Source organism: Dendrobates tinctorius, unplaced genomic scaffold (genome assembly GCF_039654945.1).
Source record: "Dendrobates tinctorius isolate UK_male_01 unplaced genomic scaffold, ASM3965494v1 ptg000265l, whole genome shotgun sequence".
Taxonomy (NCBI): Eukaryota; Metazoa; Chordata; class Amphibia; order Anura; family Dendrobatidae; genus Dendrobates; species Dendrobates tinctorius.
Window position 1 is genome coordinate 15,765,320 of NW_027361932.1, and position 25,132 is coordinate 15,790,451.

General features: G+C 45.3%; 1 protein-coding gene across 8 annotated transcripts in view; it reads right to left on the bottom strand.

The window, feature by feature from the left end:
• LOC141069520 (immunoglobulin lambda-1 light chain-like) overlaps positions 1-25,132 on the bottom strand; it is a 1,030,357-nt gene that overhangs the window by 572,111 nt on the left and 433,114 nt on the right. Inside the window, exons 1-2 of one of the 8 annotated variants that reach the window (XM_073559158.1) lie at positions 18,938-19,024; positions 18,535-18,850 (exon numbers count right to left, since the gene is read on the bottom strand). The exons of 5 other annotated variants lie outside the window; for them this stretch is intronic. In XM_073559158.1, coding sequence (XP_073415259.1) covers positions 18,535-18,850; positions 18,938-18,980 — 359 coding nt within the window. In that variant the 5' untranslated portion in view covers positions 18,981-19,024. Of the gene's footprint in view, positions 1-5,975; positions 6,295-6,373; positions 6,477-18,534; positions 18,851-18,937; positions 19,025-25,132 lie in introns of those variants that run through there. 2 more of the 8 variants (XM_073559160.1, XM_073559159.1) reach the window with 2 other exon arrangements.

Consider the following 25,132-nt stretch of genomic DNA (forward strand, 5'->3'; position numbering starts at 1 on the left):
CCATATATGCAAGGGAGGGAGAGTGGGAGCAGAGCTATATATACAAGGGAGGGAGAGTGGGAGCAGAGCCATATATACAATACAAGGGAGGGACAGTGGGAGCAGAGCCATATATACAAGGGAGGGAGAGTGGAAGCAGAGCCATATATACAAGGGAGGGAGGGTGGGAGCGGAGCCATGCATACAGGATGGGACAGGGGAGCCATGCATACAGGATGGGACAGGGGAGCCATGTATACAGGATGGGAGAGTAGGAGCAGAGCCATGTATACAGGATGGGAGGATGGGAGCAGAGACATGTATACAGGATGGGAGAGTGGGAGCAGAGCCATGTAAACAGGATGGGAGGGTGGGAGCGGAGCCATGTATACTGGATGGGAGCAGAGCCATGTATACAGGATGGGAGAGTGGGAGCAGAGCCATGTATACAAGGATGGGACAGGGGAGCCATGCATACAACAGGGGAAGCCACACAGAGCTGGACAGGATGGGGGAAACCACACATACATTTTCTGCTGATTAGAAAATAGTCAGCATGTACAGTACTCCAGTACAATTTTTCTTAAGTGCTCAATGCTCCATTTCCTTGTAGGTTCCAATCATCATTAGCAGTGACGGTCATCAGTAGAAGTAGCCCAGTGCTCCCACTGAAACAGAGAAACAAACAAGCCAGGTGCTCCCACTCATTCAAAGCCTATGGTGAATTGAGTCACATTATAAATGTTATAATTAAATGATAAGTATGCACTGCTAAACTACAACCGTGTCCATAGTCCCGTTCCCTTATGACCAAAGCCCCGCCCCTGTCACACCTCCATCCCCGCCCTGCCGGGCCATGGAAGAATGGTCTTGCTTGAAGCCGGTCCCTGGTGCAAAAAAGGTTGGGGACCACTGGTGTAGGGGATCCGGGGCCCCGGCGGAAAAAAATGTACACTATGATTTTGCAGCCTACGCTTCATTTCTGTGCCTGCTGTGCGGAGCGAAGCACATATTGGGCCCGCCTCCCTGCCTGCAGCCAGTCACAGAGTGTATTGCTTCAGACTATTTCAGTCCCACCCCTTCCCTGAGCCCTCGCTGTCTATTAGCTCTCTGCAGAGCTGCCTGCCGCATGGACCTCTGGGAAATGTAGTTCCTGGAGGGCTATGTCTTTGAGGGGGTGTGTCTTGAGGGGGCCCCGTTTAAAAGTTTGCTATGGGGCCCAATCAGTTCTAGTTACGCCCTGGGCGGCAGTGCCAGGTTTTCATACGAGAGACTTGCACGAGAATTGTACCAGTCTCTCGCAAGTGAGTATGAGCCCTAAACTCCATCCTCTCTTATCCTGTTGCAAACACCCTGAAGAGGAGTAGAGGTGACATCACACATGTGATCAGATCTAACCCACATTTACTGCAGTCGTAATGTGAGCTAGCTGTACACTAGGTTTTCATGGCAAAGTTCAACAGCTGCTCCCTCTAGTATTTAAAAATGGAAATGCCAAACATTTTAAAATTACTTTTCATATTTTACTTCATTAAAAATAAATGATAATATTTAAAAACAAAAGTTAAACTATTAATATGTAACATTTTTCAATTGTTGAAAAATGTTTTTATGGCACCTTCCCTTTAACCATTTATGTGTCAGCAAACTCCTTCCTAAGGTTCAGACTATGCCTGAGTGTCTGTCTCCAGTAGACGTATAACCCCAAAATGATGCACACAGTCAGAGTACATGTTGACTCAGTTGGCACTATTACAATTTATGGCCCTGTTGGCGCATACGGCCGAATCACATTTTGCGGGGGGATTCAAATGCAAGCCACAATGGGACCTCAGAATGTGGGCAAGAATGCAGTGTGAAAGGAGCCTAACTAATAATACATAACCCACAAATGGCTGCAGCAATGCAGATAATACAGTACAACATTAGCGCACAGTTTCTGCACTTTAAGGAATGATTGATGCACTTTATTAATAACACAAAGTAAAATGCCTCCTAATGACAGTTCTCTTATAAATTGGTCATGAAACCACAATTCCCAACACTGACACCTTAGCAATTGTTCTGTCTCTGACATTTAATTCATTATCCCTGATTATCTGCTTGTTAAATGTTTACAGTGTTTTCTGGCTCCATCTTGTGACCAGAGTCATAACCGCAGTGATATTGTGTGTTTTACTTTCACTTTCTATTTCCCTACATTCACAGTGCAATTTGGTAAGGTTGCAATGCACCCTGGTAGCCTCTTGAAAAGGATTATGGTTAGTTCAGCCCCCCAATTTCCCTCCAGTCCACCATTTTCCTTCTGCCTGCATTCAGGAAGCATCTCCTTTCTCTTCTCCCCTTATGACAGCATCGCTGGTATGTACTTATGTTTCCTGTATTCAATTCCTGTCTCATATTAGTCTGCTTAGTTAGTTCTCCCCTGGTTAGCTATTAGTGCAGATGATGTATTATGTATATATGAATCCCTGATGAACCCAGTATTGATTGTATGCATACATGTTTTTTTTTGTAGTTTCACCGCGCCAATATACCATCACGTTCAATAAAGCACAGATTCAACCTACAGTCTCCTTATTGGACCCCAGTATAGTGGTTTAGCTGCCTGTATAAGCTACATGAATTCTGCTTAATTTAGTGAGGACAGAACAGCAATAGTTCTAAATTCATCAGCAATGGAACCACAAGTCTCAGCAGTAGGTACTCCTTGATGTAACGAGTCCGATGTAACATAAGCATTCATCTGGGAGATACAGCGGGAATGGATTGTAGACTCCTTCTCTGAAGTAAGCCAGCAGGCGTGGACCAGTCCTTGTAATCTGACTGGTCTGCAGCTGTGGGATAGCTGTAATACTATTGTAGGAACTCAAGAATTCTGATTACGTGGGGCAATGATCAGACAGAAGCGGGTTACTTTAGTGCAAATAGTGTATTTTTATAACAGCAGTGACACCCAAAAACAATATGCTGATAACCTGAAAAGAGACAAGTCCTAAAGCTATATAGCCATTCAGTAAAGTTCCTAAGACAGAGTCCTCATAAACATGTGATCCAAAGGTAAGTGTAACACTCAGGTGACGTGGCACAGTTCACAACGTAGTGATGCAGAGAGAGTCCAATCCAGGTATGTAGCAAACACAGGGAAGTCCAGAACAAGTCTATAGGTAAGTCCCAGACGAGCAAAAGCACAGGACAGTCCAAAAGCTGATTTACAAGCTGATCCCAGGAGCGGCGTGAACACAGGTGAGTCCAGGAACAGGTTCACATTAAAGCATACGTTTGGAGACAGTTCCGACTGCTCTCACTGGGGAGAGTGAAGGGTTAAGAACAACACATAGTTCAGGAACACAGTTCTTACCAGATAAAGTGAACCAAGGGTTAAGTTCCAAAGATGATTGCAGCTTTCCCTACAGAGAACAGGGAATGTCCAGAGCCACAGCAGAAGCACACTAAGAAACAAACAGCACACCTGAAGGAAGCAGAATACTCCAGCAAAGAATGCAGCACCTGTGCCAGGTTTTATACACATGAACAGGAAGAAGGGCACACAAAAACAGCAACCTCCATCTTGACAAAGGGCAAATTCATTCACAAGGTGATTTAGAAAACCCGGAATACTGACAATAGCTCCAGGACTAACTTCTCTCCTCTCACACTTGGCTGCAGAACTGCCAGCACACATTGTGTGCTTCTGTCCTGGGTCCTTCAAGGGCAAGCACTCTTCTCCATGCAATGGATAACAACCCACACATTCTTTTGTCAAATTTTAACCTCTCTTCTTTTTCAGTTTGTTCATCCGATCAGTCCTTACCACTGCTGCTCCTCCTCTTCCAGGTTGCAAAAAGAGCAAACAGAGGATGAAATCAGCTGACTTGTGCCGGAAAAGTTGTGGGCTCATCCCCGGAGCCCGAAACAAACAAGGGGAGGCAACCACGGATGTACCTATACTCGAGATACAGTTTAAACAGAGAAGGGAACACAGATAGTCTCACCCCTTGTTGTCAACTTTCTGCTCCTTCCTGAAGTATGCAATTTGTGAGTATCCCCAGCACTATCAGCCTCAGCAGGGGGTGAGCACCATGGCTACTGACTGAATGTTCGAACTGACCCTTCCTAGATCTATCCACAGGTGACACCTCCAGACTGCTGAATGTCCTGCCTTTTCATTCTGCACTTCAGTGGCAAGGGAAGCTGCCACTGTTGGTCCATGCCAATGTTGAGCATCAGGGGAATCAATTCTTCTCCTGATGCAGAAATTTGGCTCCACTGGTCATGTGGTTGCCCATGCGAGACTCTCTCCGGCTATACTTTCTTATAGCCTCTTCCTATGGAAATGTTCTTTTGTGTGCTGGGAGGAGGTGGAAAGTGGATAATCTGGCTCCTCATCCTCTTAGTCGGTGTTCAATAGCTCTCTTCTACTTTCCAGGAGAATCTTGACAGTGCTCAGAAAGGGTTGAAAAAAAAGTACAAAAATTTTTCTCCATACACAAAGCGATGTTTCGATTTCTAGGTTGGAGTCACACTAGCGATTTTAAAATCAGTTCGATTTTGATGCAGGAGAGTCGGACGAGTATAATGCAAGTGTCATGCAAGTGTCATGCACTTTTCATTTGAGAACAATCCGATTTTTCACATCTAGCATCCGATTTCCATCTGAATGCAGTGTGATTGCTATCCAACAATACAAAGGTGAAATCAACCCCCCGAACTATCACCCCACTTGCCAGCACTACAGGCCAAGTGGGAAGAGCGAGGTTAAGTGCCAGAATTCTCACGTCTTAGAGATGCGTCTTTTCTGGGGCAGCTGAGAGATGATGTTTTTATCCTAAAGGGGGCAATATCCATGGCCATTAGGCTATTAATATCAGCTCACAGATGTCTGCATAGCATTTGCTGGTTATTAATTATAGGGGGACCTTGCGTCATTTAGGAGGTATATTGTAAAGTTGCACTTTGCAAGCACTTCACAATTTTAGCCAAAAAAGTTGAGACAACTGGGACATAAAATGCTCATTGTAATATCAGGATTATACAGCTGTATTGTCGTTAAATATACCATTACTGTTGTGAAATGTGGTCACAGACTTGCTTTAATGTAATGACAGGCAAGCTATTGGCAAATCTTCAGTTCTTATTGCAAGATTTATCTTAAAAAATAGCCGTCATTTTAATTTGTATTTCATAAATAGTAAACATGAAAATTTGCAGCTTTGTAATATATCTTATCAGAGAAATCTACTTCATTCTCCGCCAGGACTAACCACTTTGTCAAAATTCTCAATTTTTGGGTAAAATCTGTATTTAGTGAAGATGGATTATTACATGACTGAGCTAGAAGATTGCAGTTGGTTCTTATAAGACTCTATGTAGAAGAGAAGAGGAGGGAAAAGTCCTGCATTTTCCTCCTCCTTCCTCCTCCTCTTTTCCCTGTGCCAAGAGTATCAGTAGCTGCTGCCATCTCCTAAGTCATTAAAGGGAAAGTTTGTCTTTACTGAATATACCGCAGATTTTACCTGTGAATGGAGAATTTTGAGCATTAATGCTAAGTCCTGGAGGGAAAAGAAGCAATTTTTTTCTGATAAGAGATATTACAAGTTTATTTTTTTCATGTCTACTATTGATTTATGAAAATTAAAACAGTGTTTACTCTTCAACTGTTGCACATCTGCTTGTGAAGGTATAGTATGCAGGGTTCAAAGGAGATTCCTAGGGACTCTGAAAGTTATTAAATTAGTGAAAATGAAGGTATTTTGTAGAACATAAGAAAATGGATAGCAAATGTTTCATTCTCAAATATAATTTACATCATTCAGAACACTAATTTCTGGAAACTACAGATTTCAGCTGAAAGCGCAATTCATTGGTAAATGATTTGTAACAAACATCTCAGAGAGCATAATATATGGTAATAAAGCAAAGGACGTAGAGCAACTATGTCTTTAAGACAAAGGAAGTATAAGTGTCTAAGCTGTGCATTGTTTTGCATCACTGTGCATTGAGTACCTGACCAGAGAGCACAGTAATAATCCCCAGTGTCTCCGATTTCCACTTTGGAGATGGAGAGAACGGCTAATCCTCCTGTTATGGATCCAGTAAATCGATCTGATGTCCATGAAGGTCTATAATTTTGATTACTAGTACCGCTACTGCTGATTACCAGTTTAGGGACACTACCGAGGATCTGATATATCCAAGCTGGGTAATTCCCTCCACCTACATTGCCGGTACTCAGGCTACAAGTAAGACGGACGCTCCCACCTGGAGAGACAGTGGTTGTACCATCCTGGATCACAGTAAACTGTGCCGAGGAGTCTGAAATAAAGAGAATAAAAATAGACAGTGTAGTAGAAGAGAAAGCTGTGCAATAAAAAGAATATTTCTGCTAACTTACATGAAACATAAACTGTAAGAAGGAAGAGAACAGCCCGCTGCATGATAAAGCTGAATTGTGAGGAAATCAACAGATGTGATAGAAAGGTCCCAAATCGCCCATCATAAATATATGCTGTATGCAAACCAGAGTGACTTCTATTGGTCAGTTTTATACCTCCTGCTGTACAGAATAATTTTACATGTCAAAACAGAATACTCTGTATCTCCCAAATACAGTTTATTATGTAGTTAAGTCAATGTACACATCACATTTTATGAAGATATCTTGAAGTGGGGAACAGGGTGCACAGGTGGGTGATACTCCAGGGAGGAAGAGTGGGTACGTGCATGGTAAACACTCACCTGGTAGGCCGGGGTCACACTGGCGAGGAATACGGCCGAGTGTGAGGCGTTAAAAGCACGCATTAGACACGGACCAATGATTCTCTATGGGGTCCCTCGCACCAGCCGTATATTTCTCGTCCACATTCTACGCTCCGTGCCACTCGCAGCATGCTGCGATTGTCAGCGTACTACGCCCGTAGTACGCCAATGCAAGTCTATGGGAGCGCAAAAAATACGGATTACACATGGACCACACATGTGATTTGCGAGAAATACGCACCAGGTGTCTTTTAGCAAAGTCAGCAATTCAGTGCGCTATACAGTAAACTCACACTGACAGGTTTAATAAAGAAACGAAAGAATAGATAGAACACATAGAATACATATATATATATATATATGCATTCTATGTGTCTATATCTATTCTTTGGTTTCTGTTATAAACCGTGTCATAGGGCTCCATTATATGTCCATTTTGCAAGCCTGCGAGAAAATCTCGCCATACGGATGCCATACGGATTACATACGGATGCTGACATGCGCAAAATACGCGACCACACCTTGATTACGGATGACATACGGAGCACTATTTAGGGGTCTGTCGTCCGTATTACGCATGTAAAATACTGACTGTATTTTGCGCTGGTTAGTGTGACCCCGGCCGTAGAGTTATGACACGCACAAGCCCTATGTAGGCATGAAGAAAACCAGCTGCTGTCCGATGCTGGTGGATAAATTCTCCAGAAAATATTGCATCAAGATAGATAAAACACAATAGATAAACTGCGCTGATAGAGTAAAACTATTCTTCAATAGCAATGATAATAAGATTTATTTATTAACAACACGTTATAATATCGTATCGGCATCTTTATCAAGTGAAAAATTCAAATGTGTAAGACATGACAACAGATGGGATTTAAAGGCCCAAAATTGATTCTAATTACAAATGGGAACACCCGCAGGGATGTTTAAATCAATAGGGAAGGGGAGGAAAGTTCAACTGGCAATTGAGGAATCTCAAGGGCAAACTCTAATGAATAAAACTGTATGAAGATGAAAAAGCTGGTGGAATGGATAGAGAAATGTGAGGGGAGAGAAGTATGAGGGGAAAGGGAAAGATGAAGGAAAAAAAGTTTGTCGTTGTCTAACGAAATATTCTTTATTTTGCTCCTTTACCCTTTTCATTGAGATTTGTCATACAAAACCCTATCTTGAAAGTAAATGACACACTAGCCTAACTTCTTGTTTTAACCCCTTAGTGACAGAGCCAAAATTTAAAAATCTGACCAGTGTCACTTTATGTTGTAATAACTCTGGAACACTTCAATAAATTCCAGTAATTTTGAATTCATTTTTTTGTGACACATTATACTTTATGATGATGGTAAATATAGGTTGATATGTTTTGTGATTATTGATAAAAAAAACATCAGAAATTTGACAAAAATGTAAAAAAATTAGCAATTTTGAAACTTTGAATGATTATCCCTTTAATCCAGATAGTCATACCACACAAACATTAATAAATAACATTTCCTTCATGTCTGCTTTAAATTAGCACCATTTGTAAAATGTTATTTTATTTTGTTAGCATTTTAGGAGCTTTAAAAATGTAGCAGTAGTTTTTCATTTTTTCAAGAAAATTTACAAAATTATTTTTTTAAGGACCTATCCAGGTTTGAAGTGACTTTGGGGGTCCTATGTATTGGAAAACACCAAAAGTGATACCATTTTAAAAACAGCACCCCTTGACATATTGAAAACTGCCATCAGGTAGTTTATTAACCCTTCAGGTGCTCTTCAAGAATTAATACAAAGTGGCATGATAGGAATGAAAATTTTATTTTTTCCACTTAAATGTTGCTAACTTTTGAACAGGTCGGTGTAGCCGGGAGGCTCTAAGGCCACTATTTGGCCGTGAATTGCCGTTGCAAACATCAGGACCACACAATCATGATCTCAGAGTACAGATGGGGATAAAGAGGGAGAAGCCACACTCTTTTAAACATTTATATGATACAGTCATTATTGACAGCAGCATCTAACAGGTTAAAAAGATATGGATGGTGGCAACACTGATCGTGGCTGATGCAGCAAGTTGTCAACTATAGTGGACAGTCAACTGCCCCTGGATTGCCACCTGTACGGGGATGCTATTATCTTATATATCTCAGGTCAGTTAAAAGATGTATTAATGGTAATTAAGGGGTTAAATTTTTCACTCTCCATCCCTCAATCTTCATTTGTTAGAATGACTCCCGCTCTAACAAAATATTCATTTCTTTTTTATTCTTCACCACTTTTTAGAGCACCATTCACTGCACTATGCCCTACCCTGGACAAATTTTCACTGCACTTTTATGTCTGTTCTTCCTTTTTCAATCACAGTTTTCTACCCATTCTAAAAACAAAATGCTTCAACAGATCGTAGCAATTCTGAGAAAGTTTTTTCATGTCATATTGTGCTTCATGATAGTGGTAAAAATTGTTTGCCATGACTTGCGTTTATTTGGGAAAATAAAGGAAATTTGGTGAAAATGTTGAAAATTTCACAATTTTCAAACTTATGTTTTTTGTGCCCTGAAATGGAAGAATTATAACAGGCAAATTAGTTAATAAATAACATATGCCACATGTCTACTTTACATCTGTTTCATTTTTTAAACATCATTTTTGTTTGATAGGAAATTATAAGGGTTAAAAGTTGATAAGCAATTTTTCATTTTTCCAACAAAATTTACAAAACCTTTTTTTAGGGACCACATCACATTTGAAGTGACTTTGAGGAGCCAATAGGACAGAAAATACCCAAAAGCGACAACATTCTAAAAACTGCACCCCTCAAAGTCCTCAAAATGACATTCAAGAAGTTTATCAACACTTCAGGTACTTCACAGGAACTAAAACAATGTGGAAGGAAAAAATGAACATTTTACTTTTTTTTTCATTAAAGTTTTACTTTAGCCTTCAAAATTTTTATTTTCAAAATAGTAACATGAGAAAATAGACCCCAAAATGGACGCCAAAATTTGATGTGCAATTTCTCCTGACATGCCAATACCCCAGATGTGGGGGAAAAGTACTGTTTTGGCACAAAGCAGGGCTCGGAAGGGAAGCAGCACCGTTTAACTTTTTTTTAAAGGAAAAATAACTGAAATCAAGAGCGGACACCATATTACATTTGGCACCTGAAGTGCCTAAATAGGGGAAATCCCCACAATTGACCCCATTTTAGAAACTAGACCCTCAAGGAATGTAATTAGATGTGTGGTGAGCACCTTGAACCCCCAGGTGCTTCACAGAAGATTATAACTACTGATGAGAGAGCAATAAAGTGCTCATTGCTCAAGTTGAGCAAATCATAATGCTTGGGTACATGACCCGAATAACAAGTATAATGAAAGTCTATGGGAAACTTGAGCATTTTTCCAGCAGCCCCTCCCTCAGAGAGCTGAAGTGGTATAAAGATTGCTCAAATCAATGAAAACAGTGCTGAAATGGCATGGAAACAGCATGGGGAAGACCCCTAGAAGCATTTCTGAATTCCAGGTCGCTGCTTGGTGAATGGGTTGAAAAACATTTTAGAGGTAGACCTCTCAAAATTCTTAATGCAGGCATCATAAACACCCTTAAGACATTTATAGCTAGGGGTAGCAATATCACCCTGTTGATATGGTGATGGGGGAGGAGGAGGATGACACAAAAAAGATTAAAACCTGAAACGTATACCCATGTTTGGGTGGGGATAAGTGTATGAGAATAGACAAGAAAAAATAAAACACTGGATTTGAGTTTATGTTCCACTGCTGTAAGAATCAGCCTGTCAGCATTTTCAGTTGACAGGCGGATGTGCCTATAGGTTATAATACCCCCGGCGGCACAAAAAACCTGCCCTAACAAAACACTAGCAGCAGGGCAGGCCAGGACTTCCAAGGCATAGAGAGACAGTCCATGCCACATGTCTAGCTTGGATACCGAAGGAATCACAGAGGACGCTAGTATGGTCGACAAGGTACTCCTTCAGCATCTTCCAAAACTTTTCCTTCCTTGTCAGAGTACCCCATGCATCAGGGCCTGGCCGATGGGAGGGTCTTGAGATAACTGTCCCAGACCTTTGATAGTTTTCCCTGCTTCTACTTCATCTGGTGTGTGTCTCCCTTGTCTCTACTGATAGGTTGTCAAAAAAACTGTGACTAGAGATTGGCAACCTTGTTTGGAAAACATTTGCCAATTTCAAATTCTGCACGAACGTAGCACATTTGGATTCGTGTTCAGTTTCACAAGCATTTTTTTACTCAAATTTGGTAAAATTCAGTCACAGTTCGGTAAATCATTGCATTTCCACTTTTGCTTTTGTTTTCACTTTGGCTAGGAAAGTGGTGCTACATGATGAGCAGAGGGGGACGTGATTGATGAGGGGAGGGTGTGTGGAGAGGTTAGAGGAGCGGCAGGTTCTTTTTTTTTTCCCCTTAACTTTATGTGTGCTGATTCCGGCAGCCAATCAGGGTGCAGAAACCATACACAACATCATGACACAAGGTCTTCTGTGATTGCTTGCCAAAGTCATATGTCTCTGGCCATATAAAAAGAGGACATTTTGTTTTTCTATGTCCATTTTCTCAGTGTCACAGTGCAAAAAAGCTGCTCCTGATATTGCTGCAAGTGAACTTGTCAGTTAGCTAGATAGGATCCTGTCCTGTGTAAAATCGATCTTCCAGCACCTAAATAGATTGTGCAAAAACTGTGTGGCAGTCTCCGGAGACACCATTTGCTAATCCAAATAGTTTGTGATAAAACTGAGTTTCAATGAGAAATCAGAATGCCAGATTTCCACTTAAAAATTGTTAGGCCTAATAATGGGGTGCATCCAGGAGGGCAAATACCTAATCCAAATCATTGTGATAAAACTGTGTTTCAGAGACAAATGAGAAGGCTAGATTTCCACTTAAAAATTGTTAGGCCTAATATTGCGGTGCAGCGAGGAGGCCCAATTAGCTAATTCAAATCGTTTGTGCAAAAACAGTGTTTCAGTGGCAAATCAGAAGGCCAGATTTCCATGTAAAAATCATTAGGCCTAATATACAGTGGGGAAAAAAAGTATTTAGTCAGTCAGCTATAGTGCAAGTTCCACCACTTAAAAAGATGAGAGGCGTCTGTAATTTACATCATAGGTAGACCTCAACTATGGGAGACAAACTGAGAAAAAAAAATCCAGAAAATCACATTGTCTGTTTTTTTTTTCATTTTATTTGCATATTATGGTGGAAAATAAGTATTTGGTCAGAAACAAGCAATCAAGATTTCTGGCTCTCACAGACCTGTAACTTCTTCTTTAAGAGTCTCCTCTTTCCTCCACTCATTACCTGTAGTAATGGCACCTGTTTAAACTTGTTATCAGTATAAAAAGACACCTGTGCACACCCTCAAAAAGTCTGACTCCAAACTCCACTATGGTGAAGACCAAAGAGCTGTCAAAGGACACCAGAAACAAAATTGTAGCCCTGCACCAGGCTGGGAAGACTGAATCTGCAATAGCCAACCAGCTTGGAGTGAAGAAATCAACTGTGGGAGCAATAATTAGAAAATGGAAGACATACAAGACCACTGATAATCTCCCTCGATCTGGTGCTCCACGCAAAATCCCACCCCGTGGGGTCAGAATGATCACAAGAACGGTGAGCAAAAATCCCAGAACCACGCGGGGGGACCTAGTGAATGAACTGCAGAGAGCTGGGACCAATGTAACAAGGCCTACCATAAGTAACACACTACGCCACCATGGACTCAGATCCTGCAGTGCCAGACGTGTCCCTCTGCTTAAGCCTGTACATGTCCGGGCCCATCTGAAGTTTGCTAGAGAGCATTTGGATGATCCAGAGGAGTTTTGGGAGAATGTCCTATGGTCTGATGAAACCAAACTGGAACTGTTTGGTAGAAACACAACTTGTCGTGTTTGGAGGAAAAAGAATACTGAGTTGCATCCATCAAACACCATACCTACTGTAAAGCATGGTGGTGGAAACATCATGCTTTGGGGCTGTTTCTCTGCAAAGGGGCCAGGACGACTGATCCGGGTACATGAAAGAATGAATGGGGCCATGTATCGTGAGATTTTGAGTGCAAACCTCCTTCCATCAGCAAGGGCATTGAAGATGAAACGTGGCTGGGTCTTTCAACATGACAATGATCCAAAGCACACAGCCAGGGCAACGAAGGAGTGGCTTCGTAAGAAGCATTTCAAGGTCCTGGAGTGGCCTAGCCAGTCTCCAGATCTCAACCCTATAGAAAACCTTTGGAGGGAGTTGAAAGTCCGTGTTGCCAAGCGAAAAACCAAAAACATCACTGCTCTAGAGGAGATCTGCATGGAGGAATGGGCCAACATACCAACAACAGTGTGTGGCAACCTTGTGAAGACTTACAGAAAACGTTTGACCTCTGTCATTGCCAACAAAGGATATATCACAAAGTATTGAGATGAAATTTTGTTTCTGAACAAATACTTATTTTCCACCATAATATGCAAATAAAATGAAAAAAAACAGACAATGTGATTTTCTGGATTTTTTTTTCTCAGTTTGTCTCCCATAGTTGAGGTCTACCTATGATGTAAATTACAGACGCCTCTCATCTTTTTAAGTGGTGGAACTTGCACTATTGCTGACTGACTAAATACTTTTTTGTCCCCACTGTAGTAGTGCAGCCACGAGGCCCAATAAGCTACTCCAAATCGTTTGTCCTAAAACTGTGTATCAGTGGCAAATCAGAAGGCCAAATTTCCACTTAAAGTGAATCTGTCACCTATTTTTAGCCCTATCAGCTGCCGGCACCGCCGTCAGGAGCTTATCTACAGCATTCTGTAATGCTGTAGATAAGACCCTGATGTAGCCTGAAAGAGAAGAAAAACAAGTTATATTATACTCACCCAGGGGCGGTCCTGGTCCGGTCCGGGTCCGAAGGAAGTCGCGGTCTGGTCCGGCGCCTCCCATCTTCTAGCGTTGACGTCCTCTTCTTTGCTTCCTGTTGCAGCTCCTGCGCAAGCGCACTGCTCTGCCCTGTTGAGGGCAGACAACAGGGCAGAGCAGTGCGCTTGCGCAGGAACCATGATGGGAAGCAAAGAAGAGGACGTCACCGCTAGAACATGGGAAGCGACGTCCTGGACAGCGACACCCATCGGACCAAAACCGGACCCGGACCGCCCCTGGGTGAGTATAATCTAACTCATTTTTCTTATCTTTCAGGTTACATCGGGCACTTATCTACAGCATTACAGAATGCTATAGATAAGCCCCTGATGGCGGTGCCGGCAGCTGATAGTGCTAAAAATAGGTGACGGATTCCCTTTAAAAATCGTCAAGCAAAACAGTGCTTACGCATGCTATCTAAGAAAATAATTAGTGATTGTTCATTTACTAACAGGTAACTGACAGTTGTGGCCTAAGGTTGTGAAACAGCAGGGTACAAGAGGGGAAGGCTACTTACAACATGAGTGAGAAAAAGCGAGGTCATGGTGGAGGGGGGAAAAGTCTTGGTTTTCGACATGTATGTGGAATTGATGCTAATGCTCAACTGAACAAACACAGTCTCGTCCTATCCAAAGACCACATCTGTTACTGGACGGCTACTCCACTCCCTTTCTTTGGCAGCCGCACAGCAGAACGTCTTGTAGATGAGGGTGAGGTAAAGCATGTGCTCCAGTGGATGGCATGTATTGCATCAAGTGGCCTCTCCTCCTCTTCCTCCACCTTAACATCACACACAGTCCAATCCTCAGAGGTGGCACCATAATGACCCTTGATTCCCCCTGCGTCACAAATTTTCAAAAACTCAACTGAGTGTGGGGGTCCACAGATGGGCCATTCTGCAGAGCTGAATCCAGAGGAGGAAAGCATCTGTACCGATGACCAAAAGTTTTTCATGTTGCATCCTGGGCCAGATGAAATAGGGTCCGAGCAGAATCCAGACTCTTGTCACCCGATGTTAAACACTGGGGGTGGAGGTGATCCTGATGAGACTCAGACACCAGAGGCAAACGCGGAATGTACTGTGGTGTCAGGTCAGGAAAAGGAGGAAGATGACTCTCTGGGTGAGGAGTGTGAGAACAGAGAGGATGATGATGAGGTTGTAGATCTCAGTTGGTGTCAACCCAGAGGTATGCAGCTGAGTAGCTTAGCAGATGAGTTGGAGGAGGAGGAAGACGAGGAGGTTACATTGCGGCTTCCAAGTCAGACACAAAGTGACGCAACCATGACAAGCACTGCACACTCAGTCCCAATTCTGGCTGTGGTCAGCACAGATCATGAGTGTGCAGTTCACAAGGGCGGCAAGGGTTTCCTAGCTTGGGCCTATTTTGAGACCACAAATGATGACCCAACTCATCTGTCAAATTTGCAAAAAAAACTCAGTACAGGCAAAAATTGCAATAATTTCACTACTACATGAATGAACTGTCATATGCGCGATCAACATGCCTTAATGTGGGAATCTCACTGCAATAAAATACGGACTAGTGGACCTCCTCAACCACTGGCTGTCACATCAACCACATCTGCTGCTTCTTCCTCCTGCTTCACTGTACCAAGTCTTCTCACACAGTCCTCTGGCCACAGAAATGCCACTTGTTTACCCTGTACAGTCGGGATGAGTGAGAGCCTCGTCAGCTGTTACTGAAGTGGACATGAGTTCTGTTTTTGTGTCACCTAGCACAACACATCTTTCTCCATCCACCAGAACATCTCTGCCTGCACCTCACTCACAGTCCAGCAATTTGTCATGTTCACCCTACTCCACTCTCTCTCAGCACAGCAGGTAGCCCTTGTGGTCACGTAAAAAAATGTTTCCTCCTACACATGCGAAAGCTATTGGCCATGGAAATGATGCATTTCCAACTGGTGATACAGACGGTTTCAGAAAGTTGATGGCCATCGTAGTCCCCCAGTACCTGTTGTCCAGTCACCATTACTTCATTAAGAAAGCTGTGCCTGCGCTACACCACCATGTTGCAGACAACATGACCCGTTCCCTGAAAAAATGTATGTCTTCCAGGGTGCATTTTACCATGAACATCTGGAGGAGCAAACATGGGCAGGGGTGTTACAGCTCACTGACTGGACACTGGATGACTCTGGTGACTATGGGGGCAGGCAGTCAAGGAGCTGCTTCACAAGTCTTGGAATCCCCAAGGCTTGCGGGATAAACCTCTGTATCTAACAGTTCCTCCACTGCTTCTGGCTCCTCCATCTCCTCTAGGGCCTCCACTTGTGACCTCAACCTCTCCCTTAATCAGACATGAGTTCCAACAGTGCAGATATAATCCCCCCACCTCCGTACTGTGCAGCCATGGCTCACCGCAATCAGGTAGTGCTCAAATTAGTATGCCTTGAAAATCACAGTCACACAGCTCAAGAGTTGTGGACAGTTATCCAGGCTGGGTAAAAGCAAGGGCTGTGTACACTGAACCTGGAGCCAGGTAAAGCCATGTGCAATAATGGTGCAAACCTGGTGGTGACCCTCACACATGTGCCTTGCATGGCTCACATCTTCAATTGGGTGGTACAGCAATTTCTACGCCACTCTTCTGGCTTGGATGCGCCGCTGCAGAAAGCATGGTCTCTGTGTGCTCACTTCTGCTGAATGCCCCCCGCAGGTCATCGACTTGCATCACTACTGAGGTCTTTCGGCCTACCAGTTAACGATTTGATTTGCAATGATCCGCTACAGTGGAATTCCACTCTGCATATGTTGCAGTGACTATGGCAGCAGTGATGAACCCTGTTGTAGCATGTTCTTTTGTATAGCCTGGGCCAAGGCAGTATGGACGTGGTGCAAAACAGGCTTGCAGAGTGGGCACAGATAAAGGACCTCTGTACCTTTCTGCACAGTTTCAAAATGGCTACTCAGATGGTTAGCACTGACGTTGCTGTCATCAGCATCACTATTCCGGTCATCTACATTCTGGTGCACATTTTCAATTGTCTGCTCAAGGAGGTGGTGGTCCAAGAGCAAGAGGTGGAAGCAGAGGAGGAAGCAAAAGGGATAACAATATCTCACAATTCCGTACTGTCGTCGCACAGGCGGGTGCCATGGGAGGGTGGCATGCAGTGATAGAGGGGACTCATGGTACCAGGCAAACTCTTAGTGGAGGTGCAGGAGCCGAGAAACAAATGGAGGAGGAAAAGGTGATGGGCGCTCAACAGTCAGGAGATGAAGAGGATAATTATTCCCTCTCTGTTATTTGTGGCTGGCGGGAGGGGAAGGAGGAAGCAACCTTAAGTGTTACCCTGACACCAAACACACCATGGACCTGGACCTCATGGAAGCGCCCTTCTTGATGCACTATCTTCAACATTTTACCTTTCTTAGGGGTTAGAAATACTGGGTTGCCACTCTGTTAGATCCACGGTACAAGAGTAAATTTAGCCAGATGCTTCGCACCCTGGAAAGACAAAACAAACAAGTCATGGATCTCCAATAATTTTTGCACCCCAGTGTCATGCATGAATCTTGCATTATTGCAGTCTGTGCCACCTTTGTGGTGTCTTCTGTGCCTGCTGTTGCTACTGCTGGTGATGTTACAAACAATTTTTTGAAATGTGGAAACTCCAAGTAGGGTCTCCATCTGGTGGGTTGTCTGTAGGCGAAGGTGTGTCAGAGGGGAATTATATTGTTTTTACTATGTGGAAATTGATGCCACTTTAGTGGTGTGTGACAATTATTTTTTGAAATGTGGAGACTTCAGGTTGGGTCTCCATCTGGTGGGTTGCCTTTGTAAGTAGGGTTCCTAGACAGGCATGCCTGCACTTTCTTTCACTCAACTTCCTGTGTTTCATTCCTTACATTTTTCTACCAATAGTACTGTAAGAAACTGATGTTTGAGCCATCTGAGTGTGGCTGGAAAAAAAATTTGGAGGTGTTGCATGAGGTATCAGGGCTCCCAGCTAGGAAGGCTTACACTGCTCCCTAAACCAACAGGTCCTCATTGAAACTTCACTTACAAGCTGTAAATGCTGGGCCAGACCCTGATACCTCATGCATGGCCCATGGCTGACTGCTGCTGTGTCATTATCAAAATTCTACTGTGGGTCATTTGATGCCACTTTTCATGGTCTGCCCCTAATCTGTTTGAGAGGCTTTTTGTCACCCCTTTAGGTGTTCATTTAGTTCGGTCTCCTATTGAATCTAATGGGGTTCGGGTACATTTGTCGAACATGTTTGGCGAACATCTAAAATCCGACGAATCGAACTGAACCTTAAAAGGTTCGCTCATCTCTATTTATGAGGGGGAAACATTCAGGTTGCGCAATTACTTACCTTGTAGAGTGTTTAGATGCCTTGACAACAATAGCATCTAGATTGTTAACGGTTTCAATCCAATCATTGTTTTGAAGCCCGACTTAGTCAAGACTTTATTATTTAAGGACTGGAACAGTTGATGAATATATGAAAGATGTGTTCCTTATATATTGCATTATGCTGGAGCTGAGACAGGGTAACACATTAAGATTACAATGTTTTCTTCTTGATTTTCTAAAAAATATAAAATTTATATTTGTGTATAATTTTATTTTTTATTTTTATCTTTTTCATAATAAATGTGCGTAGATTAATCATTTCCAATTGCAGCATATATGATGTTAATTCCATGTCAATTCATCATATCACACTTTTAGAAAAGAAATTCATTCATAAATGTACTCAACAAGCAAACAGGAAGTAACATGAAAAAAGATATGGAAATATAACACAGAACATAAGCAATTACAGTATGTCTTTGGGATATAAAGCAAAGAGGAAGTATAAGTGTCTGTGTTCTGTATTTTTTGCATCACTGTGCATTGAGTACCTGACCAGACAACACAGTAATAATCTCCAGTGTCTCCGATTTCCACTTTGGAGATGGAGAGAACAGCTGATCCTCCTGTTATGGATCCAGTAAATCGATCTGATGTCCATGAAGGTCTATAATTTTGATTACTAGTACTGCTACTGCCAATTACCAGTTTAGGGACACTACCGAGAATCTGATATATCCAATTTGGATAGTTCCCGCCACCAACATTGCCGGTACTCAGGCTACAAGTGAGACGGACGCTCCCACCTGGAGAGACAGATATTGGACCATCCTGGATCACAGTAAACTGTGCCGAGGAATCTGAAATAAAGAAAGAAAAAAAGAAATGAGGCAGATTACAGGAAAATTAATATGAACAGTGAGTGTAGAATATTTCTGCTAACTTACAAGTTAGATAAACTGTAAGAAGGAAGAGAACAGCCCAGGGCATGATAAAGCTGTATTGTAGGAACGTTAGTGAAAATGATTGAACAGTCTCAGGTCGTCCATCATAAATATGCACAGAATGCAAATCAGAGTAGCTTTCATTGGTCGGAGTCATATCCCCTCCCATCAAAGTAATTTTTACTATCACTGGGAAAATAGAGAAAGTGCACACTCAGCAGGCTGGGTTGGTGCTGACTGAACAGGACTAATATAATGTTACAGTAGGAAAAACAACCTCACTAATGGGTGAAAGCAAACAGTAGAAGGTTTATTCACAACAGTCGCCAAACTAAGAAATATAACAATAGTTGATGATTCAGAAGATAGCAGTATGCATCGTTTCGACCCAATCCTGAGTCTTTTTCTAGCATGACTACAAGAAAGGTACACAATTATTAGTGTGCTATAAAAATAAAACAAAATATACAAACAAACCCTACAGAGATATATACATACTACAGCTCTTTTGTGAGGATTGGCTAAAGGACCATAAGGCGAGTAACGCAGTGCAACCTACTCTAAATGAGGCAACGGTGCGTATAAATATTCACTGGTGTGTGAAAGAGTGTAGTTATTTCAGAGTTTTGTGTGGTTAGGCAGACTTGCATGGTAGGGTGTTAAAATAAATGTTACATAACTGATTTAGATAAGGTATAGTGTCATAACTGCATATGACAGGGTGTATAGAAAATTGAAAAATGAAGGAGAAGGCGGATTAACGGTTAGTAATACCAACCTATGTGATAGACAATCTGAGGTGCAAGTTTGGGGAATATCTTTCAGGGGGTATATAGGACTGTTGGGGTACAAGGAAAAAATAGGGTACCGCAGTGATCTGGGTAGGGTATGTACAGATAGGTAAGGAGAAGGTAAGCGGTATACTGACCATACGGCTCGTTACCAAGGGGCTCAGCTGAAATTCCCCATAGTGTGATTTGAGGACTTTGGTGGCAATGGTGTATAAATATGTACTGAGAGCGCTACTTCCAGTATCACAAAACTGGAAGTGACGCGTTGTGACGCCTCTGGCTAATACGTCCAAGAGTGGACCCTCTGGATCGCGGATCCGGAGCCCCTGGGCCGAGCACACCTGGTGAAGACCGACCCCTGTACAGGGATCGTTAGGGGCAGGACCGCAGGGGGCGGAACCGCGACAGCCGGAGCCAGCAGGGACGACTCGGAGGACTGGCAGACAGAGCAGGAGTAGCGAGGTGGAGGGCAGAAGGAAATGGCTGGAAGCCTACAGGAAAGGTACAGCGAGGACCACAGGAAGGAGACAGGCAGACAGACACGGAGCAGGAACAGGGCAGACAAATGAACAGTAAGGATAGGCAGGGTACACAGAAGAAGGTAGGGCCAATGGGTGCTGCAAGTCACAACAATCATCAGGCGCCCTCAGAATAGAGCGGACGCCTGATATATGCGGAGACCGGAAGTGCGCCCTACAGACCCTCCCCTAGCGACGCCCCCTGCCAACGGAAGAGGCCGGGGGAACGCGCGTGCGCGGCCTAAGGCCGTCGCGGTTACCCGCAGCAGAGCGGCAAGCAGCGCGGAGGAACGCGCGAACCGGGGGGCGCAGGTGAGAGGAAGCTGCGGCGGGCACCGCCGCTAAAGGGGCATCGGCGGGCACGACCGCCGATGTCACAGTACCCCCTCCCATATGCCCTCTCCTTCTGAGGTTGGTTAGAAATCTTTTCATGATAAGGGGGGCATCGACATTCTCTCGGGGCTCCCAGGACCTCTCCTCTGGGCCAAAACCCTTCCAGTCGATAAGAAAAAGAGTCTTACCTTTGACCCTTTTCATAGCCAGGATGTCCTTTACTTCAAAGACATTGTCAGAACAAATTGACGAGGGAGGGGACATGGAGGTTGGTTGGAACCGATTCAAGACCACAGGTTTAAGGAGCGAGATATGGAAGGCGTTAGGGACCCGGAGTGACGCCGGCAACCTCAATTTGTAGGCTACCCTGTTAATGCGCCCAAGTACTTCAAAAGGTCCGATGTACCGAGGACTTAATTTGTAAGCAGGGACTTTCAGGCGGATATGTTTGGTAGAAAGCCAGACTTTGTCCCCGGGCTGGTACGGGGGTAGATCCCTTCGTCTTTTGTCCGCGTGTTTCTTAATTCGGACGTTGGCTAGCTCGAGCGCCTCTCTGGTCTCCTTCCAGATTTGCGAAAACTCCTTGGCGAGAGTGTCTGCTGCAGGAACTCCAGACGATGCGGAAAAGGGCAATGGAACCCCAGGATTTAGCCCAGTTACCACAAAGAACGGTGTCTTGGACGTGGATTCGCTGGAATGATTATTATGAGCGAATTCCGCCCAAGGTAGAAGAGAGACCCAATTATCCTGATGGGCGTTAGAAAAGTGGCGTAGGTAGGTGGTCAGAATTTGATTAATCCGTTCCACTTGGCCGTTGGTTTGAGGATGATACGCTGAAGAGAAGTCGAGAGACGTGCCCAGGAGCCGACAGAGGGCCCTCCAGAATCGGGAAGTAAACTGGACCCCTCGATCGGTCACGATTCGCAGAGGGAGACCATGTAGCCTGAACACGTGGTGGATAAAGATTTCGGCCAACTTTGGGGCAGATGGCAGTCCGACCAAGGGAATAAAGTGGGCCATCTTGGAAAAGCGGTCAGCGACGACTAAGATGGTAGTACACCCAGCCGAGCGAGGCAGATCAGTCACGAAATCCATGGCGATTTGCTGCCAAGGAGCCTCTGGGACAGGCAACGGATGAAGGAGGCCGGAGGGGAGAGTCCTTGGAACCTTGTTCTGAGCACAAGACCTGCAGGAGGCTACAAAGTCCTTTGCATCCTGGTGGAGAGAGGACCACCAGTAATACCGGGAAAGAAGCAAAAGAGTCTTCTTAATCCCAACGTGCCCAGCAACCTTGGAAGAATGTCCCCAGCGCAGTACTTCCAGGCGTTTGTTTGGAGGGACGAAGGTCTTGCCAGGCGGAGGGTTAGAGAAACTCACAGGGGCCACGGAGATAACCTTAGCCGGCTCGATGATATATGATGGATCCTCCTCCCTCTCCGGAGGCTGCAAAGACCTGGAAAGCGCATCGGCTTTGATGTTCTTACTGCCGGGCCGGAAGTGGAGCTTAAACTCAAAACGGGAAAAATACAGAGCCCACCTGGCTTGTCTGGAGTTGAGTCTCTGGGCAGATTGCAGGTAGGCCAGGTTCTTGTGGTCCGTGAAGATAGTAAAGGGGTGCACTGCCGCCTCGAGCAGATATCGCCATTCCTCCAGCGCCATTTTAATGGCCAATAATTCCCGGTCCCCAATGGAGTAGTTGCACTCCGCCGGAGAAAAGGATTTGGAGAAGAACCCGCAGGGGACAAGACGTCCAGATGGAGCCTGTTGGGAGAGAACTGCCCCAGCTCCAGTGGAGGAGGCATCAACCTCCAGAATGAAGGGCCTACTGGCCACTGGACGGTGTAAAATCGGAGCAGAAGCAAACGAGCGTTTCAGGGCAAGAAAGGCGTCCTCGGCTTCAGAGGGCCAGACGTTAGGCTTCGTCCCCTTACGGGTCAGGACCGTAATGGGCTTGGTGACTGTAGAGAAGTGGGGTATAAACTGCCGGTAATAATTAGCGAAGCCGAGGAAACGCTGGATGGCCTTTATGCCAACCGGACGAGGCCACTGGAGTACCGCGGACAGCTTGTTCGGATCCATCTTAAGACCGGAATCCGTGATGATATACCCCAAGAAGGGTAACGCTGTTTGCTCGAAGAGGCACTTCTCGATCTTGGCGTAAAGACGATTTTCTCGAAGGCGCTGCAGGACCATGCGTACACTTCTCCGATGGGAGGAGAGGTCGGTCGAGAAAATGAGGATATCGTCCAAATACACCACCACGCAGGAATAGAGTAGGTCTCGGAACACCTCATTTACGAATTCCTGAAACACCGCTGGAGCATTGCAGAGACCGAACGGCATGACCAAGTATTCATAATGGCCGTCCCGGGTATTGAAGGCCGTCTTCCACTCGTCCCCCGCTCGGATTCGGATTAAGTTGTAAGCTCCTCGCAGATCCAACTTCGTGAAGATTCTGGCCCCCCTCAGCCGGTCGAAGAGTTCAGGAATCAGCGGGAGCGGGTACCGGTTTTTAACCGTGATGTTGTTCAGGCCCCGGTAGTCAATACAGGGTCGCAGGGACCCATCTTTCTTCCGGACGAAGAAGAAACCTGCGCCCGCAGGGGACGAGGACTTCCGGATGAACCCCTTGGCCAGATTTTCCTGTATATATTCCGACATAGCCGAGGTCTCTGCTGGGGACAAAGGATAAGTTCTCCCTCTGGGAGGAGTGGCACCAGGAACTAGGTCGATAGGGCAGTCATAGGAGCGATGAGGGGGTAAGGAATCCGCCTCCTTCTTGCTGAACACGTCGGCAAACGTGTGATAGGGTGCGGGTAAGCCCGGGAGGTCGGCAGGCTTCAAGCATGGACGAGGACGCGTGAGGGCCCGTAGGCAGTGCTCCTGGCAGGAGTGCCCCCAACGGAGAACTTCCCCAGAGCGCCAGTCAATCACAGGCTCGTGCCGTCTGAGCCAGGGCAGTCCTAGGAGAACAGCATGGGCTAGTTGTGGCAGGACATAAAAAGCTATCTTTTCGAGGTGGAGAGCTCCGATTTGAAGATCTACTTCGACGGTAATCATGGTGATGAGTCCGGGTAAAGGTTTACCATCAACGGAGGAAATAGCGCGAGGGTTCTTCAATACCAGCACCGGAATCTGGAGTTTGTCAACCTCCTCCTGGCGGATGAAATTACCGGCAGCACCCGAGTCCACATACGCCTCCACAGACCCACGCCCCCGACCTGTAATTAGCAAAGCTGAAAGAGTAAGGGGAAGAGAGGAATTTTGATCACCTAGGGGGTCCTCTCTTACCTGACCTAGGTGGAGGCATTTCCCGACCTCTCTGGCTTCTCTGGACAGGAACGCACAAAATGGTTGGCCCCTCCACAGTACAGGCAGAGGCCCTTGGTCATCCTCTCCCTGCGGCGTTGCTCGGACAGTCTGACACGATCAACCTGCATAGGCTCAGGAGCGGCGCTAACAGGAGATACAGGGAAACGGGGGACAGGAGCCTGATACAGCCTAAAGGACCTTCTCTCTCCGACTGCCTCTCGAGCGCGCTCCTGAAAGCGTAGGTCTATGCGAGTGGCCAGCGAAATAAGGTCCTCCAGAGTGGTGGGGGTGTCTCGCCCGGCAAGCTCATCCTTGATCTTACTGGAGAGGCCTCTCCAAAAGGCTCCCACAAGAGCCTCATTGTTCCACCCTAACTCAGAAGAGAGGGTCCGGAAGCGGATGGCGTATTGCCCCACTGTGAGGGAACCCTGGCGGAGGTTAAAAAGGGCCTCAGTGGAGGATGCTAAGCGACCCGGTTCATCGAATACCTTGCGAAAGGTTTCTAAGAAGGTCTGTAAATTTAGCACTACGGGGTCATCTCTCTCCCACAAGGGGTTCACCCAGGACAGGGCCTCACCCTCAAGATGGGACACAACGAACGCCACCTTGGCGCGGTCAGTAGGGTACTGAAGGGGGGCAAGCTCAAAATGTAGCCTGCATTGATTTAAAAAACCCCGGCATAACTTGGGATCTCCGCTGTACCTGGGGGGTTTACCCAGACGGGGAGCCGGGGTAGAGGCTACATCCGGGGAGGAAGTTGCAGCGGCAGCAGAGGATTGCAGGGCCAGCAATCGGTCATCCACGGATGCCATGTAACCCAAGATGTGGGATTGGGCGTCGCGCTGCTGCGCGAGCTCCTGTTGAAGGCTGACTAAGAGAGGAGCGTGCCCGGGGTCAGAGGTCTGCAGGGCGGACAACCGGGTGTCCATAGACTTCATAAAGGACATTATCCGGTTCTGATTTTCACGAAGGAAAAGCAATTCCTTTTGTGTGGCGGCTGCGGCACCGGCGGGATCCATGGCCTGATGATACTGTGACGCCTCTGGCTAATACGTCCAAGAGTGGACCCTCTGGATCGCGGATCCGGAGCCCCTGGGCCGAGCACACCTGGCGAAGACCGACCCCTGTACAGGGATCGTTAGGGGCAGGACCGCAGGGGGCGGAACCGCGACAGCCGGAGCCAGCAGGGACGACTCGGAGGACTGGCAGACAGAGCAGGAGTAGCGAGGTGGAGGGCAGAAGGA